Raw genomic sequence first — 19,436 nt, forward strand, 5'->3', positions numbered from 1 at the left:
ATGAGCGCACGAGATTCCACAAAGGGAGGGAGAGAGCGGGCGAGACTGAAGTGTGACCCGACTAGAGTGCGGAGACCTACGGCTGTCTTCCAGTCATCCACTCAAGTAAAATGCGTCCTCTCTGGTTGTAGAGTTGACGTGCCCCAAGAAGACCGATCAGTCCACGCTTTTGCCCGGTGCCGGCCAGCAGGGGGTTAACCGGTCCCTGTGGGAGTAGCAGAAGGCGGGGCCTCTGGGGAGGAGGGGGGAGGGGGCGGGACAGACCTGAAAAGCACTTGCTGGAGTCTGAACCGTGTGACTTTGGCCAGAGTCTCCACAAGACAGCTCCGGGGGACACACTGACTCTTGGAATAGCGACAGGGAGGGCGGACAGACGGGAAAACCAGCCTGACGAGGGAGGACAGAGTGACAGGCGGGAGAGACACCACAGACGCACACACTGAGTGACAGACTGCCCGGAGAGCCAGAGAGAAAGTGACAGCCGGGATGTCACCACCCCGAAAAGTCTGCATTGTGGGCTCTGGAAACTGGTGAGTGGGGAGGCGAGATTTGGGCTGTTTGAACGGGTGGCAGCTGCTAGCACAGGGCCTGTGACTGGATTCGATATCTGATTTGTTGGGCGCTGCTACTCAAGCATTGTATTAATTAGTGACCGCTGTGAAGGGGCATTGACTGGTGCATTTAAGGATCCTGGTAAAGGTAGATCAATCAATGCTGGCTGGCAGTAGTTCATGAAAATGTCACACATGCCAACACTACCGGCTTGGGCCAAAGACGCCAAGTTTTCTATTGCGAAAATTGCTTTATTTCATCTTTTTACTTATTAGAAACTTCTCCACTTAAATGCAAGTGTACGGGAAGTTAATTTCCCCGGATCTGTTTTTCTTAATTTTCTCTGTTAGAAAATGTTGGCTCGCACGGCATGTAATCGGAGATGTTTTAAGGCAACGGCAAAGTGGGCAATTGCCCAGGGACTGAACCGTCTACAGGGCACCCTTGGCAAGGAAAGTGGTACAGTTGAAATTCATGCCTAAAAATAACGTTGTTTATGAAAAACATATTTTCTTCGAGTGTGGCACCCCAGTATGCTTAACATTTCGGACCAGATTTAATAAGGGTTTGCACTGAGGCAAAATCACACAAAGGAGTGCAGACATTTGCAAGGGTATTTACTTTCCAGCGCAAAAGGTATTTTAGACTGGAAAGGCACCTTTTTCTCAGCAACAACAGCGCTATGCGTTGGTTTGCGCCAAGATGGCACTTGGGTGTTTAGCTTAAGCTCCCCCATCGTTTTTTTACGCAAAGCCTGATTTACTAAGATAGCAAGACCGCAAGTTTGCGTTAAAATAAAACTCATTTTTAAAGCAGGCACTAACATGAAGAAATGTTTAAATTTCTCTAAGCATTCCAAAAATCGAGTGTGTGTGGCACTGTACAGCACGCATGCAATGTGTGGAGTGTTTCAGAATTTGTCCAGGTTTAGGATTTTGTTCTTGAAGGTATGCTTCCAGTATAAATTCTACGCTAGACGGCACCCTTACACCACTGCACAATGGTGCAAAGGTTGTGTGTGGTGTTAGGCAACCTGCTTGTGCACCATCGCAGTGGTACTTACTGGCAGCGGGTTATTTTGTAATAAATATGGCTCCTCCCTGGTTTCTCCCCATTGTGCAATGCTGTGCAGCAACTTTGGCTGATCGGCTGCGTTGCACTAAAACATAATAAATCTACCCATTAGTCTGCATGTCTGGTCTGCCCTGTCCAGCCTTAACCCTCACACTCTCAAGAGTTGCTGACAGTAAAATTGAAAACTGATCTGTTTCTGATTTCTCTCGTCTTGCTTCACCTGTTGTACCTTAACCATCTCTCTTAACCTGTCTCTCTCTCTCTCTCCCTCAACTTCTCTATGTACCCTCATCCTGTCTCTCTTTTTTCAGCTCTGTCACCTTTGGTTACTTCTTCTCTCTCTCAGTATACCTCATTCCACTCAATCTCTCTGTACCTCTCTCTCATGACCCTGCCCCACTCCTTATCTTTGTTTGTGTCTACATCTATATTGATCACTCTCGACCCCACCTCTCTACTTCAACTCTGTGTCCCTCATCTAGGGGTCTCCAACCTTTTCTACAACTAGAGCTACTCATGTTTAATAAGAATCTTGTTGAGCTACTAATATTATTAGCGTTGAAAAGACAACATTACATTAGTGGGCACCGTATGAAGCCTGCTTGTGGAGATTCTGTTCAGTGCATCAGGCAGGGTTGTCAGTAGTAATGCTAGAAAGGTTTTATCAACTTGGAATGTTAAAATAATTTGAAATGCAATCCTTTTTCTCCGAACATCATCTTATGAGCTCGGAAAATGCACACCTTTTCATCTTGACTAAGCCCTTTTCAGTCCTGGAATACATATTTTCAAATTATCCAAGCAATAACTTCTCATTTAGTAGGCTGGACTCAAAATTGGAGAGCTACTTACAAGTAGCTGGAGAGCTACCAGTAGCTCACGAGCTACTCATTGGAGATGCCTTCTCTAACCTCTTGCTCTTTTTCTATCTGCCCCATGTCTTCCTTCCATCGAATTCCTTTCTACTGCACTTCTCACACAACCACATCTGTATCTTTACCTCACCATTCGCCGGGTTTATACTACCCTACCTCTCTCAATTGTGTCTCCACCTCACCTCACCACTCCTCTTGCCTCTGTATCTCATTTCCCTCCCTACCTCACATCTCCTTCACTACATCAACTCTCTCGACTCCACTGCATTCTCCCACTACCTAAACTTTAAATTGAACTCACCATTAGATCACCACTCCTCATTCCCTTTCTCTGTTATTCCTCAGTTTCCATTCCATTTCCTTACTAAATATCTTACTCCTTTTTGACTAAGTCTGTTTCTCTTCCTCTACTTCCTTTTTTCTATCATCGACTCCTCTCGCTCTCTCTCTGTCTCACACACACAGACACAAACACATCTATCTCTGAACCTCCTCAACAAACCCACTCCCACTTCAACTGTATCTCTCAATCTTTTTATAGGTCTCTGTACCTCACGATCTCTTCCTCCCATAACTCTCTATTCCTGTATAAACCTCACCTCTCTTTCACATCTGTCTCTCAACTTCCTCTTACTACATTTCTCTTTCTACCCTTCACCTCTCTCTACCTTTGTCTCTTCCTTACTACGCTCTTTAGCTGGCCGGTGCTGTTGCATATAGTTTAACATACAATTCAGTATTGCTTTTCATCATAGGCGTTGAATGAGCCGAGGGGCAATACATTCAAAGCTGTCCCAAACAGGGGGCCAGAAAATATAACTTGCCAGGAACCTACACATCCTTGAGCTATCGCTGCCTAACGGATTAGATGGCTCTCTTTCAAGAGATGCAGTCACTATGGTACTGAAATACAAAATAGGCACCCGTCTCAAGATGTAGAATATTGACCGCGGTAACTTGTCCATCTACAGGCCAATTTCGACCATAACATGCTTTGGAAATAGTGACCACCTCCCATCTTTCATCACAGTTCGAGTACTTCAGCGTGCTCTGCGGCTGACAGTCAGGCTTCCAGCCTCACTGTTGACAAACACCCACCAGAACATCAGGTCACCACACGTGCATGCTTAAATTATGGGACTTCTAAGTGAACTTTCACACAGTAGACCTTGGCTTTGCCTCAGTAAAGACTGCAGGAGATTGGCGCGGGGAGATGCTGGGGGGGGGGGGGGGGGGGGGGGGGTATTGAGGCTATTATTTGACTGACCTTCTTGGAACACTGCACACACCAAATGAAAATGAATCCGTTCCCCTCCACTGGTGTCAGCAATATCTGTGGCTTTCCAGCGTTCCAGTCGATTTGCTAGCTCACTGATCTTTTTTTTTTTTAATGGCGCCTTGACCCCACTGGTGGCTCTGCGTCTCTCGTTGGTGGTGTATGTCCGTTGATAGCGCTTAGATACCCCTGGGTGATAATGCGCTCTATAAGTGTATATTAACTTAACATAACATAACATAACTGGCGCAGATTGCTGGGACCCACAGCACAGGCTATCGCACCTGTGCAGATCACACCATATCCTTTCTCACACTTCTACCATCTCTGGCAGCCTACCTCCAAGGTTTGCCTTTTTGCTAATCGTTTTGAGTGGTCACGGCCCCAAGGGCCTGTGTCCGTGAAACATACAGCGTCGGTTATTGCATCTGTCCTGATGACGACTAGCACCACCTCAACCTAGATGAGGTACTGGTAATAATCTGCCTGCAGCACTAGCTGCACCAAAACCTGCTGTTCTTTTGAGCAAAAACGGAAATACAGTAAAAGGGTGCAAGCTAGCCAAAACCTCTGTTTCAACTATTCAGTTACACTAGGCTCCCCCACCCCCATACAAGCAAGGAAGGTATGGAACTTACGGTTCCAGATTGGCTGCATGCTCTTCTTCAGAAATGAAATAAATATAGTCTGTATATTGCATCCTGTCATCTACACCTTGTATGCTGGGCACTTTCGATGCAACAGATACTTCAAAATACTTTTCTGCTCACAGTCGTCGTATCTTGTGTAAACTACTCCATTTCCATCCTTGTTTATACTGCTCCAGGTCTGAATACCGCTTCAAGATCCAAAGAGCACAGAACCACGCCAACAGGCCTATATTATGTGTATGATGCTTTGTCTAAATCATACCCACAATGAGGGCCCTCTTTAGCAGCAGTTTAAAGAAAGATTTCAGTTCTTGACTCTCTGCTGAGTACGTAAGTCAGGACTTGGCTGCTTTCCAGATTACCACCTCAGAGTCTTCCAGTCTTTTAACCAGCGCAAAGTTTATAGTTAGCTTCCCTCAAGCTCCTCTCCATTCACTTTACGAAATGTTGGTAGGTTGGCAGATGGTCGTTCCTGGTCCAAGGCCAAACTCTCACGTGCCTTCTTGCTTTGCACTGGAACATGCCTTCTTGAGATCATGCTGGCCTTGAATGATACATTACTTTGGCTTTAATGCCAGCAGTCTTTAACCTTGCATGAAGAAACCACCAGTCTCTTTCCTTTTCAGTGGTTCCCAAACTTTCTTGACCTGCAGCTCCCTTGACTCATTGGCCATTGCCCGTGGCAACCCACTGTTACGTTTTTTGGAGGGTGGGGGGATGTAAGCCCGGACTAGGGAGTATTTGCATTTTTCTCCCTGAAAATAATTGGGATGAAGATGATGAAGGCGTTATAATCATATACGCAGGGTGTTTTGATTTATTAAAGCGGCACCTCTAATAAAATATTCCTAGTTGCACTTCTTTGCCCATTACTTTTTTAGAATACCCTCTCAAACTTTTTTATCCTACTTACTGTGCTAGATAGCACCTCTATGCATGTAGGCCCCATTGCCAAAATGTTTCTGCACTTGAAGAATATTTGCAGGCACTTCCATTTCTACCCATGCCATACATGCCAACACACCTCTCGCAGCAGGGGGACACACAATTTTTTAAACCACATACAGCTTTATTTTAGTTGTCTCCGCCCTAAAATTGCCTCTAAATCAATGCAAGTTAAATAAACTCCTCAGATTTGATTTTTTTAAACGTCCCTCTTTCTTGCTTCCAAATGTTCGTATTATGCTATATATGGTGTTTCACTTCCCTGTGCTCAAGGAGAGAGGAGGCCTGTCTGGAAATGTGTGTGTACTGAAAGTACCTATGATTCAAGTACAAATGTCAATACTTAATAATACTTAGTGTGTTTAATAGACAGGACAACTGTATTTTCCTGATAACTTGCATTGGTGTAAAATGCATTCGGAAAAAATCTTTAACAAAATTAATGAGACATCTTCCCTTTCCTTTGGGAGTGTTGGAACGTGGGGATCGAGTGAAATATGGAGGTCATCTCCCTCGACATGCCCTCAATTAAGCACTACGTTTACAGCTTCAGGCATGTCACTTACAAATCATTGACATCATGCGTTTAAGTCTAATTAGTTTAACTGAAGCCAACAGACCCTTCAACATTAAATGCATTAAAGTTCTTGGTGTACGTCTTCCCTGGCTAGGTTTGACGGCTCCCCAGGGAGCCACAGCGCACAGTTTGGGAACCACTGCCTTAACTGTCCTTGTGTCTCTACTTCCGCATGTAACCCGGGCAAGTAGACAACTTATGTTTTTCTTTAGAGAGCCCGTCTCCTGCTTATTTATATAAGCTCTTACAAAGATGTCTCATTGTGGAGTGCCCATTCACTGTTATAATTAAGGCTCCCTGTTTTCCGTTTTTACTGATTTTGACAGATAAATACAGACTGAAAACCATTTATTTTCCTTTCTGTATTTATTTTTAAATGTGGATAAAAAGGGAAATTGGGTTGTTTTTGAGTGATTCTAAATGCTGTCAATCATGACTGGCAGGCCAATAGCTGTGCAGATTGACAGCCTAGGTGATTAAAATAATATAGGGATTTTAGTAAATAGCTTTAAACAGCATTAGATTTGCACAACATTGATACTAAAATATACATATTTTATTTCAAGTGTATTTTTTCCCATCTATGCGTAGATATATATCATTTAAACCTATCAGGTATAGAAGAACAAGTGCACATTAACTGGTTAAATACATGCAGAAATATACACATTTCAGTGTATTTTTTTCGCAAAACCTAAAATAGATATGGATAGATACAGGTAAAATTAGCAAAAAAATAAATATGGATAAATACAGACGGAAATGACAAAGATATAAATACCATAAAACCAGGAGCCCTAGTTATAATCGACACTGGAATGACCCTCGTCTTTCATGTCCTTCTTGCTCGTTACTTCAATTCTGTTCAGTGCATGGTATGCAGCATGCAACACTTAAGAACACCTTAATCAATGTATAAATGAATAATCCTGCCTTTTCCTCCAGGCCGTGCAGCATTCATGCTATGCGCACAAGAAGCACAGTTTAGCCTCTCGGGGTGTGATTGTAATTAACGTTGCACCCCCCCCCCCCCCCCCCCCCTGGAAAGAGGGAGAGGCACATACAGGTAAAGCAGCTTCGAAACATTTCTAGTGGCAGAGAGCGGCGCGGGAAATGACGGTGGCTTGAATGCAGTTGCCAAGAGAATAGATAAGGTCACGCTGAGGGTCAGCCTTCCATTGTGTTTGGTACTAGACCCAGAGATGGTAGGATGACCTTTCAAAGTGTATTGTTCGCTCGTTATACTCTTAGCACAGGCTTTGGAAGGCACTGGCCCGTTCAGGTGGGCACATATTTGCTTAAAGGAAGAGACTGCTCTGTTTGATTGGGTTATTAAAACCCTAACCTTTGACCTTCTCGCTACTCTGACAGCGCCCCTTGGGCTTATGCAATGGTCCGAGCCCAGGATCGCTGAGTGAGAGGCATGCCAAGGTCCATGTCAGATTCTTGCCCTCACACGTTCCAGGAGACTAAAAGGGCGCCAGGCTCTATACGCCCCCCCCCCCCCCCCCGGATACATTGTGGGTACTGAGGGAATCCGTAACCCCAGCGCACCTAAATCTTTGTAGTTGGGATTTAGACAGCAGAAACCTATTTTCCAGCGCTGAACATGACTGAGTAAAGTATCCAAATGTATGTGGTTGTCGAGCTCAGGGTTGATGTCTATCACATTTTAGTCTGGGCATCATCGTTACAAATCACTTCCATTATTTGTCGACATGATTCAGGTTTGTCCTGTTGGTAGTACTGAGCAAATCTTTAGGGAGTGAACATCTGGCACTCTTACATCTGTGGTCTGGTAGGCTGTCAAGCTTCTATCAAGACATTTACGTTATGTGTTGTCTTTATTCCCCTAAATTGGCATTGACAGAATCAATAGGAAACATGACTGGACTGGACTGGTCATTGGCAAGCATTGCCACTGTGAACGCCTTGCTCCTCGTATCTCATTCCTGCCCGTGTTTTTTTTTGACTGTTCACTTCCAAAAGTGATATTCCGAAGCATTGCTGGGGTCCCTGCAAGTGAAGATGCGGCACTGAAGGCTTTTTTACTGCGGTGGCTTTTCTTTCGGCATCGCAGCTACGCAGTTGTCGCAAGTCAGATCCTGCCCAAAGCTCTGCCAAAGGCAATGTCCTCTCCCAGACTCCATCACACTAAAGCTCCTGGACACTTGCAGGAATACATGCCTCAACACTATCACTTGGAATCATCCTTTTTTATATACACAACATTTTATAGCCATTTTATTTCGTTGGCATTAACCCAGATTTAGGAGAAATCACAGCTACTTTACAGATCAAAAAATGTTATATTCTTCCTTAAGTGTAAACAAATGATCGGGCACTGAAGGTATGACACATGTATCCGTTGTACCCATTTGCATCAAAGGTGATGTAAAGAATAGTCTACCCACTGGCCCTAGAGCTTTTGGTATATAAAACGTCCTCAACCAGGGAACACTTGCCGATCCCCTCCGCCATTCTTGTACGAATGGGAGTCGGTGGGCGTCAGTACTTAGCCACATGTTGTTTTGAGAGGTGGAACGCAGGCCTCTAAGCATCGAGTCCATAGCATATTTTCTTCACCCACCTTTAAGCCAAGGAATACCATTTGGGGATAAGGGACCACCCTCCACTCCAGCACCGCCCATACATTTTGGGCTATCCCCTTCAAGTAGCCCTGTATGTCCTGGCATCACCACATAACATGAAAGACGTCCCCAGTGTTCAGATCATCTAAGACATTGTACATATTCAGTCCTACCCAACCTTCTCAAGGGCACCGGGGAGTAGTATAACCTATGAATTAGTCATAGTCTTTTCAATACGGCCAATTCCCTGGTGGCATCTTCGCCTCTTGCCACTCTTCATTGCTTAATGCACCTATGTCTTTTCCCAAGCTAAATTTAGGGGCGGTGTATCTGTGTGGCCTTTTTTATAACTTGTGTACAGTAAACCTGTGAAATTTCTTTGGTTGAAGCCAGTCGATCATCAGCCTAGCATCGATGGGGCTGAATTAGGGAAGTGGCAGTAGCTTCAGGGTTGAGCCTATAGTGCAGTGGTTCCCAAACTGTGCACCGTGGCTCCCTGGGGAGCCATCAAGTCTAGCCAGGGGAGCCGCGCACCAAGTACTTTAATGCATTTAACGTTGAAGGGGTTGTTGGCTTCAGTTAAACTAATTAGACTTAAACATATGATGTTGATGATTTGTAAGTGACATGCCTAAAGCTGTAAATGTAGTGGTTAATTGATGGCATTTCAAGAGAGATGACCTCCATATTTCCCTGGATCCCCACATTCCAACAGTCCCAAAGTAGGCACAAGATGCCTGATTTATATTGTTAGACTTGTTAATAGTTTCATTTTTTTTCAAATGCATTTTACACCAATGCAAGTCATGAGGAAAGTACAGTTGTTTGTCTATTAAACACAGTAAATATTATTAAATATTGACATTAGTACTTGAATCACAGGCACTTCCAGTACACATTTCTTTCAGTACACACACTTCCAGACAGGCCGGCTCTCTCCTTGAACACAGGGAAGTAAAATGCCATATATGGCATAATGCCAACATTTGAAGCAAGAAAGAGGGACATTTAAAAAAAAATCAGCATAATTTATTTTACTTGCATTGATTTGGAGGCAATTTTAGGGAGGAGATGGCAAACTTAAAGCTGTATGTGGTTTAAAAAATTGTGAGTCACCATGCTGAGACAGATGTGTTGGCACGTATAACATGGGTAGAAATGGAAGTGCATGCAAATATTCTTCAAGAGCAGAAACACTTTGGCACTTGGGCCTACATGCATAGGGGTGCTATCTAGCACTGTAAGTGGGATAAAAAAGTTTAAGAAGGTACGCTAAAAAAGGCATGGGCAAAGAAGTGTAGCTAGAAATATTTTATTAGAGACGCCGCCTTAGTAATACAAAACACCCTGTGTATATGATTATAATACATTCATCAGCTTCATCCCAATTATTTTCAGGGAGAAAAACGCAAGTACTCCTGAGGACGGGCTTACACCCCCCCGCCCTCCCAAAAAAGTAACAGTGGGGAGCCACGGGCAATGGCCAATGGGTCAAGGGACCCGCGGGTCGAAAAAGTTTGGGAACTACTGCTCTAGTGGATGCCTTACTTGAAGATATAAGTAGAATTGCAATTTGTGCATCTGAAATTCCTCACCGAGTGCCGCAAATGTTTTAATGTGATCATGGGACCAAATATTCTCAATTGAGATGCTTTATGTAGAAACAGTGGCAGATGGTCCCCATACTACAAAGCGCAACCTCCCAACTTTGTGAGATACTGAAGTTCCAACCTAAAGGCAGGAACTTTACGGTGCCCAAAGAGCCAATTATTCATGATGGTGAGCTGGAATGCCCAATAATACAGCTTGATGTCCGCCATAGAGATGCTGCCCTCATATACTGATTGAGTCAATTTCTCAAAGATACCCTTGGCACCCCATTCACCCTCAAGAAGAAGAGAGCATATTTGTGGATCTTCTGACAAAATGACTATCTCGAAGAGGCAATTTGAGTGAGGATCACAAAGAGGCAATTTTGATGGATAGGTAGCATATAGAGAAGATCCACCATCTTGTATAACATAACTCAGCTGATTAGATTGAGGTAGAGTATTTTCCAAACATTATGGTAAATATGTAAGTTTTCTATCAAGGACAGTAGGTTGAGCTCTCAGCACCTTTGGTGGTCTTTAGCAACATGAGGGCCAAGTGTTTAAAGCTACTATAGGCAACCCGGAAGCTTGTCTGCCAATTGATAGCACACCCACCTCCCTGCTTTAGAAAAATAGACTTACCCCAATTAACCGCTAAGCTGGATCATTGTCCAAATTTCCCTCATATCTCCATTACATGTTGACCCAACCATTCAGGAGATCTGACACATAATAACGTGTCATCCACATAAAGGGAGACACAGCAGCCAGCCCCATTACCTCAGTTCAACCTCTGGACCAACCAATCCTATCACATCCATGCTGCAATCCCACTCAATTGCCACTACGAAAAAAAACTGGAGCAATGGACATGCTTGCCTGCTTCCAAATTCAATAGGGAACGGCCCGCCACGGTCCTTTTCACACACAGCTTTATTGCCAGGTCTGTATAAAGGGGTCTATAGGAGTTGCTATCCTTATGGAGACATAACAGGAAATTCCAATTCGATAGTGCTAAATACCTTTTAAAAGTTGATATATATACAACAGCAGGTGGTCCTGAAAGCTCCTTCGCCTGGGCCATTGAAAGATGCCGTCTACGTAGGTTATGTCTTATTGCTCGTTGTGTTGTGAAGGCCTTTGATCCTGGTGAACTAGCTCACACACGACCCAAACCAAGCAGTTCGCAAGGACTTTAGCTGGAAATTGCACTTCATTGTTAATGAGTGAAGTCGGACGGAACGATTCACGTGTTGTGGTATTTCGCCGGCTTGGGAATTTCTAAGATTTTATTTTCTAGCATTAGGTCATCCAAGACAGGCAGGAGGATCGAGGCCACATACTTGAAAAATTCTGGTGGGAGGTCCAGTAAGTAGTTTTGCCTGACGGAATGAATGTAACGGCCTCCTCCAATTCCTCTGTCATTAATGAGTGCTCCAAGATACCTCTTTCCGTCCCCGCCTGGTTCTGGTCAGTGAATTCTGGTAGGGCAACACATGTTGAATTTTTGTCCGCCACTTAATTTATTTTTATGATAATCAGCAAATGAGTAGCTATGCCTGCCGCCTCTGATGTCGCTCAAGCAATTAGAATGTGAGGGAAACAGTCTGTTTCCTTAAAGTGCAACACCGGCCAGAAGAGCATGTTGCATGATTTGTTCTAAACTTATCTCATATGGGCCCCATTCAGACACATTTGTCTAATTGTTATTCAAATGGCCTCCATCTGAGGGATGGGATTATCATCACAAGTGGAAACTGCTCTAGCTTCGGAAGTTTGACTTTTTATCTAATTATCCCCAAATAGCAGAACTATTCCAGTTCAATTTGGTGGATAACTGATTTAAAGCGGCCATTTTGGACAAGACTCTGCCCTAATTAAGCTGCAAATACAGCTCAGCCTCACTTTGAAGACATGCAGCAAAGGTATCATCCGGGTACCACCATGTGTTCAGAAGTTACATTCCCATTCTTCTCTGACCCTGGTGCCTAATAGTTTATCTCAATCGGTACGTGATTGGACAATCCACTAGGTAAGATAATAGCACCTGAGATTCTGGGCATGTCCCTTGCAAGTGGAAAATATATTCAATGAACAAGAAGATCTGATTGAGAGATGAGAAGTAGGTGATAACCTCGGCTCTATGGTTGAAACTATGCCTCATGTCGCAAAGCCCCATCAGTGCCACCCAGTTTGGGAGGAAGGTTGCCCTACTGGATTGCAAGTCTTGGCGCCAAGACATGTCAAGGTGCTCAGCCGCCACGGCATTAAAACCACCTTCTATTTTTGTGTATCTCCTGCCTCACAGTGGAACATTCCTGTCTTGCCCACAAGGAGCAATGGACCGTTCCCCTGAAGCCAACCATTGTGCAGAAGAGAGACTACCACCAGGATAAACCTATAATTAAGCTCTAATGTAGTCCAGGAGGGCCAGTATCAGTATGAGGCCCAATTTTAATCATTTTTCACGCAACACAGTGCAGCCTAGAATTTTTCTGTTTTATGTTCTACAAAGAGGCAAACAGCACAAAGCTATATCAACTCAGTTTGGCCTGCTGCTGGTGTAATCCGCTTCACCAATGCATAAACTGAGGGCCTCATTTATGATGTCTTTCTGGTTTTTTGACGTTTCGGTGGTGCAATGTGCCACAGATTATTTATATGGCCACATAAAGCAACTTTACATGGCTATTCGTGGCCTTATAAATATGTGCCTCTTTCACGCAGAAAACCACGTGAAAGCGGCTTTCCATAGGTGTTGCTGTGGGTGTTCCTACACAGCACCCATGGAACGTGACACATTCCCAGATTTATGAGAAATCATAAACCTGGGAATAAGTCAGAAGCTAACGCCACCCCAGAGGTGGCGTTAGGGAGGCGCAACGAGGAGGCATTTTCTTAATTCTCTTTGTGCTTTAATTGGAAGTAGCGATTAGGGCTTCTGGTGTGATTGGTTGCTGGACTGGGTGTGGGACTTAGAGTAGGGTTAGGCTTTCTATTAGAAGTAGGGACTAGGGCTAACTGTGCCATTGGTTGCATAGACTACTGGTAGGGCTAGGGCCTTTATTGGACGTAGAGATCAGGGTTTTTTTAACTGACAGGGTGCTTGGACTAGGGCTAAGATTGGCTGTAAGGTCCTGGTCTTCTATTGGTTCTAGATTTAAGGCTAGTGTTGTGATTGGATAGTGTTAGAGCTAGGGTTCCCATTGGCTGAAGGGGTCACCTGATTATTAGGGCAATAAAAAAGGCCAGGGTTACGGCGTCTCAGCCCGGCTGTCGAGGCTAAGGGCAGCGAGGACAAGGGCAGTTGCCTGTTTGAGCCGGTTCGAGACTGGTCGGGTCTAGCACCAGAAATGCTGCCATTTTTCTCATTTAGCAATACCCAGCCCACACCATCCACATTCACAAACAGAGTAACACACTCACACCAAATGTAACCACGCACAACACTATGCACAGATTAATGTACCAGCATGCACTACAAACCCAACCAAACCACATCTACACACCCTACTATCCCAACTACCACACATATCCACCATCACCTACAAACAGTACACAACTCTATCCTATGCCACTCATCACTAACACAACGCCAATCAACACAATACATAACTACATCCCATTCAGACACACTCTCCCTGCTGTAATTACACCCAACAGACCACCTTTTATTACTAACACACATATAATCATCCTTCCATCAGTTGCCAACAAACACCCTCCTCTCCCTTCTACCATAATAACACTAACGCACAACACACTCACTGCACACCACCACACTTTGTAACTCTTGCAACAAACCAGTCTAAGATTAACACTCTCATCTCTACTTCATTCCCTCCTACACACAACATACACGCTACTCATAAACACATCACCACCCCCTCTACGTCACAACCTCCTCTCACAAACAATACTACACAACCAAACCCATTGCATGAAACATATACATCAACACCCTTTTTCACTACTCCTCAAAAGCAAAACATATCACACATACCAGCACAATAAGATCTTCAAAGCGCAACACCTCATCATTCTTACCATCACAAAATACAAACATATACCCACCTTTCAAACCACACAAAGGAACAAACTCCAATGCCAAGCTTTCACTCTTCCACCATACCTAACACAGATACAGCAATACAGCACCTCTCTTCTAACCGCCTCTAATCCATTGGACAATTTAGAACCTTACTACATGACCCACATGCTGCACCACCTCCCCTGACTCATACACCTTTGCCTTAAAAACACGCAAAAAATATAAGCAACATGCCACACCTCACAACTTTGCTTCCCCATGTCTACTTCACAACAATGTTACACCACAAAAGCAATACAGCACTCCAACTCCCTCTAAAACACCATCTCCAACACATACACATGCAGACCCATCAAAATGCCTTCTTAGCATGCTGGATGAGGAACACGATATAGAACAGCTACACAATTGCTATCCCAATACAGCTATTACCAGCGCTAAAAACACACCTGCTACAAACCCACACAATACTGATCACTCTTTTACCAAACAAAGCCCCACTATCACCAAAGGCCACTCACTAAACTGCCTACTAATAAATGCTCGACCCCTCTCTAAAAACAAGCATCACATCTACGACCTTCTCACCGATGCAAAACCAGACATACTATTCATAAGCGAATCATGGTTGGGAGAAGATATGGCTCCACTCCTGCATGAAGCCATTCCTCTAAGCTATCAAATAATCACCCAAAATCGTATAGCCAAAATGGGAGGTGGTCTAGCTGTTGTATTCAGGCAAACAATACTTATCACTAAAATTGACAACATCTTCATAAAGAATTGTGAGGCTTTTCTAACAAGATGCAATCCTACACCGTCTTCCTCCTGTAACTTCCTGCTCCTTTATAGACCTCCACCTAGCAAGGCAACATTCCCAGACGCACTTCTTGACACAGTTTCAAACCTGATAACAATACACTCCAACCTATGCGTTCTGGGTGACCTTAACATTTGGTTTGATAAACCCAATATGACCCATCTAAAAACTATAATCACGGGCTAGACACATTGAACCTGCATCAGATTGTCCACAATCCGACACACACCGTTGGACATATCCTAGATGTCATTTTTGCTAATACTGAACTAGTTACCTTTCAAAGTAAACTCCAGTCACATGGTCAGACCACCACTTGCTTGCCTTCCAACATAAAACAACGCTAAGCGACTTACCTAAAACTACCTTACATCCATCCACCTATCGGCCGTGGAACAAACTCAATTTGGAACACTTGGAAACACAACTAACATCCAGTACAAATCTGGAAACCATAAATTCTGTTCAAAATATATATGAGTGGCTACAGGAAGCTTTTGACATCCTGATACCACTCAAAACCACACAACAGAACAATAGAAAAAAAGCACCTTGGAGAAACATAGAAATAAAAGACATAAAACAACAAATTAGAAAGCTGCAACATACCTGGCTGAAAACAAACGCCAAACAAGACAAACTTCACCTACAGGAAATTAACAGATTATACAAGTCTGCTATCAAAAAAGCTAAGAAAAGGTACTATTCAGACAGAATTCAAAACGCTAATTGTGCAAATAAAGAATTCTATAAAATACTCAATAAATTTCACAAACCAAATTGCCTAGAAGGAACTCATCCGGTTACTCAAGATTTCACAGACAAAGTGGCAAATCATTACACGGACAAAGTTGACACCTTGGAATGATACTTAAAACCGAAACAAAGTACTATCACTAACCCTTGTACAAAACAACAATTCAAGAATGCTCTAATCAAGCCTCTCCGTTCCTTCCAACACATCTCACACGATGAATTTATGGACCTGGTCAAATCAAGCTGGCCTGCCGGCAGTCCTTCAGACCCCTCTCCGCCACAAACTTTCAAGACAATACTTTTAACAACCTCTGCTGCCACTCCAGTAAGAAGAATCCTCAACGATTCCTCAACTACTTGAATATTTCCAGAAGAGCTCAAAAAGTCTTACATACGCCCTTTACTGAAGAAAACAAACTTGGACCCGCTGGCCCTGACAACTACGGACCCATTACAAATGGACCGTTCCTGGGCAAACTGATAGAAAGAGCAGCGTTTGCCCAGATGTCACAATTCATTGAAGAGAATGACATAATTTCAGACTTCCAAACAGGATTCCGTCCGGGAAGAGGCACTGAATCTGCCCTCCTTGCCATCTGGGATGACCTAAAGAATACAGTTGATCGCAACGGGGTTGCTGCGTTACTCCTCTTGGACCTCTCAGCTGCCTTTGACACGGTTGACCATGACACTCTGAAACAAAGACTCGATGAAGCCGGCATAGAGGGATCTGCTCTAGACTGGATCGCGTCCTACCTTAGAAACAGAACTAATGTCAACCATACCCCACCTTCCTCGTCCAAACCGTACTCCACAAAAGCAGGGGTCCCTCAAGGTTCTATCATCTCGCCCATGCTTTTCAACATCTACATGAAGTCATTACCAGTACTGATCAATCAATTTCACCTTACGTGCTATAACTATGCAGATGACACGCAAATACTCCTTCAACTGGAATGCCCCAAAGACATAAAAAAATCACCAATTTTCAGCTGTCTCAGAGCCGTGGATCAGTGGATAACCTGGAGCCATCTCAAATTGAATGCTTCAAAAAATGAAATACTCAGGTGTGGCGATTGGAAACATTACAACCCGCTTGCCGCATGGCCTAATGAACTGGGATCACTGCCAAAGTTTCCAAGGAAGTAAGAAACCTCGGAATGACCATGGACTCCAAGCTGTCGATGAATGCCCAAGTGGATAAACTAGCAAGATCAAGCTTTGCTGCTATAAAAACGCTGCGATGAATTGTCCCTCATTTGGGATTTCCACACAAGGTCCAAACTACCATCTCCCTTGTTCTGTCCAAACTCGATTACGCCAATAGCCTCTACCACAGATCACCTTTAACGACCAAGAAAAGACTACAACGGATTCAGAACTCGGCTGCCAGACTACTCTTGCATATCAAACTGCGAGACCACATCTCCCCTGCCTTGAAAGCCCTGCATTGGTTACCGGTTGCCATAAGATCCACGTTCAAGCTGCTTTGTATCACCCACAAAGCAATACATGGAATGGGACCACTCTTCATCAGTAATAAAATCACCAAACACATTCAACAACGGAACGTCCGCCTCAAAATCCCACCATACAAGAAAAAAAACATGGGTGGCACATCCTTCTCTGTTCAAGCAGCCAAACTATGGAACTCTTTACCCCCAACATAAGGTCCACCGCCAACCCCCTTATCTTCAGAAAACTGCTCAAGATTTGGCTCTTCCCCACATAAGAACCATACGCAAACAGAAATTTACAGCATATCCCTCTGTATACAAGCATTTTTTTCACTCTAGATATGTACCTATTTTTGTGTATTACTTTGTATAAACATGTAAAATAATTATGTTGTTGAGAGAAAAAAATAATTATAAATAAATAAAAATCATCTTTGGTCTACATGTACATACTTCTATTGTGCATCTATGTACCTTCCATGTACTTGGATCTGTGTGTCTGTTATTTTTTTTCCTGAAAAAGCATATCCAATGCACTACCCTATTTCTCATCCTGTGCCTCTATCAATATCTTTAATCTACATTTACTTACCTCCTTTATGTATCTATATACTTTCAATGTAATTATGGATCTATATATTTATCACTTTCTTCTAATTTAGCATTTCCAATGCACTACCCTATTTCTCAGCCTACACTTCACTCAATAAATCTTCTAGCCCAACCTTCTGACTCATCTCAAACTTCTTCTACTACTCTTTTCAATGCACTACCCTATCTCTCATCCTATACATCTATCAATATATCCTCTACATCCACTCTCTCATTTATCCCAAACCCCATACCACTACTATGATTGTCAAAATAACCCTTTCTAGACTCTCTCCTACTCTACCCCTCCTTGCATCATCTGACACTCCTTTTACTATACCGATCCCCTAAAACAAACCTTTCTAAACTCTTCCTCTGAGTCCTCCCCTCCAAAACTCCTTTTTACTCATCCAAAAGCCTCCTCCTACTGCTAAGACCTAAAAAAAAATCCTTCACTCTTTTATCCCTCCACTATCCTTTTCTATCAAAATTAACAGACGAACATGTTCACTTCTCAAATTCTATATTAAACTATACTAATATACTACTCACATAACTGAATAACATATCCACTACTCAAATTACTTCATATTTTTTTACTATACTAATTTTCAACAGTAATCCTTTATGGGTTCTGGAGTGGGGTGCTACTCGCCAGAAAAGCACTTCAACACTCATCTGGGGTAACAAGTGCTATATGAATGCAAATCTTTCTTCCCCTTTTATCCCTCCGCTATCCTTCTCACTTCAATTAACTGACTAATATCCACCTCTGAAATTGCTTCATATTTCACCATATTAATTCCCCACTAATCCTTTGTAGGCTTCCTGAATAGCGTGCGTCAACAAGCGCTATATAAATACAAAACTTTGTCCTCCTCTATCCTTCTGCTATCATTTCAAATCCAATTAACTGACTAACCTATCCACCACTTAAACTGTACCTGCATGTTTCACTATACTAATTCATCACTAATCTTCTATGGGTCCCAGAGTAGCGTGCTACTCGCCGAAAAAGCGCTTTGACGCCTTGTCAGGGGTAGTAAGCGCTATATAAATGCAATTACAATACAATACATAGAAAAAGGAAATTGCCTCTTGTAATTGATTTTGGGCAGGAAGGTGTCCCTTCCTGCATTAAATCAATCAGCCCTGCAACGCAGGCACCCTTGCACCATGTTGCAAGGATGCCTGCGTTGGCGCATGGCAGCCAATTGTGCGCAGGCGCTGGTGAAAAGGATAGGAATGCGCCATATCACATTGATACGGGCCATTCATTCCCTTTTGTTTTGACGAAGAGCTGCGCAGAAAGTTTCCTTGCGGCGCTGCCCTACATCAAAACCACATAAACGAGGCCCAGGATGCTTTGCAATACGCACAGCATTGCACTATGGTGCAGAGGCAAATGTGTATACACTTCCAGTACAATTCCTATGCATAGACAACCTCAAAAGGGTCAAACGCATTGGATGCCCTGCAGCACATATACCATATGTCAGCTTCTGGGGAGAAATCACTGAACCCCCCCGTTGTGCATACTTCCTCTAGGTGTTCATTTTTGAAGAAAAGTCTGACCCGAAATACCACCTTGACTCAAAGCACCATATAGTGCATTTAGCGCTGTGAAAA

The 19,436-nt window shown here is 43.5% G+C and overlaps 1 protein-coding gene across 2 annotated transcripts in view; it reads left to right on the forward strand.

Annotated features, from left to right (window-relative positions):
• The first annotated feature begins 243 nt into the window (after positions 1-243).
• Positions 244-19,436, forward strand: part of GPD1 (glycerol-3-phosphate dehydrogenase 1) — a 109,024-nt gene continuing 89,831 nt past the window's right edge. Inside the window, exon 1 of one of the 2 annotated variants that reach the window (XM_086959362.1) lies at positions 244-530. In XM_086959362.1, the coding sequence (XP_086815488.1) occupies positions 487-530 (44 nt within the window). In that variant the 5' untranslated portion in view covers positions 244-486. The remainder of the gene's footprint in view (positions 531-19,436) is intronic. The other variant, XR_015309179.1, reaches the window with a different exon arrangement.

The sequence above is a fragment of the Lissotriton vulgaris genome, chromosome 1_1 (assembly GCF_964263255.1).
Source record: "Lissotriton vulgaris chromosome 1_1, aLisVul1.2, whole genome shotgun sequence".
Classification (NCBI taxonomy): Eukaryota; Metazoa; Chordata; class Amphibia; order Caudata; family Salamandridae; genus Lissotriton; species Lissotriton vulgaris.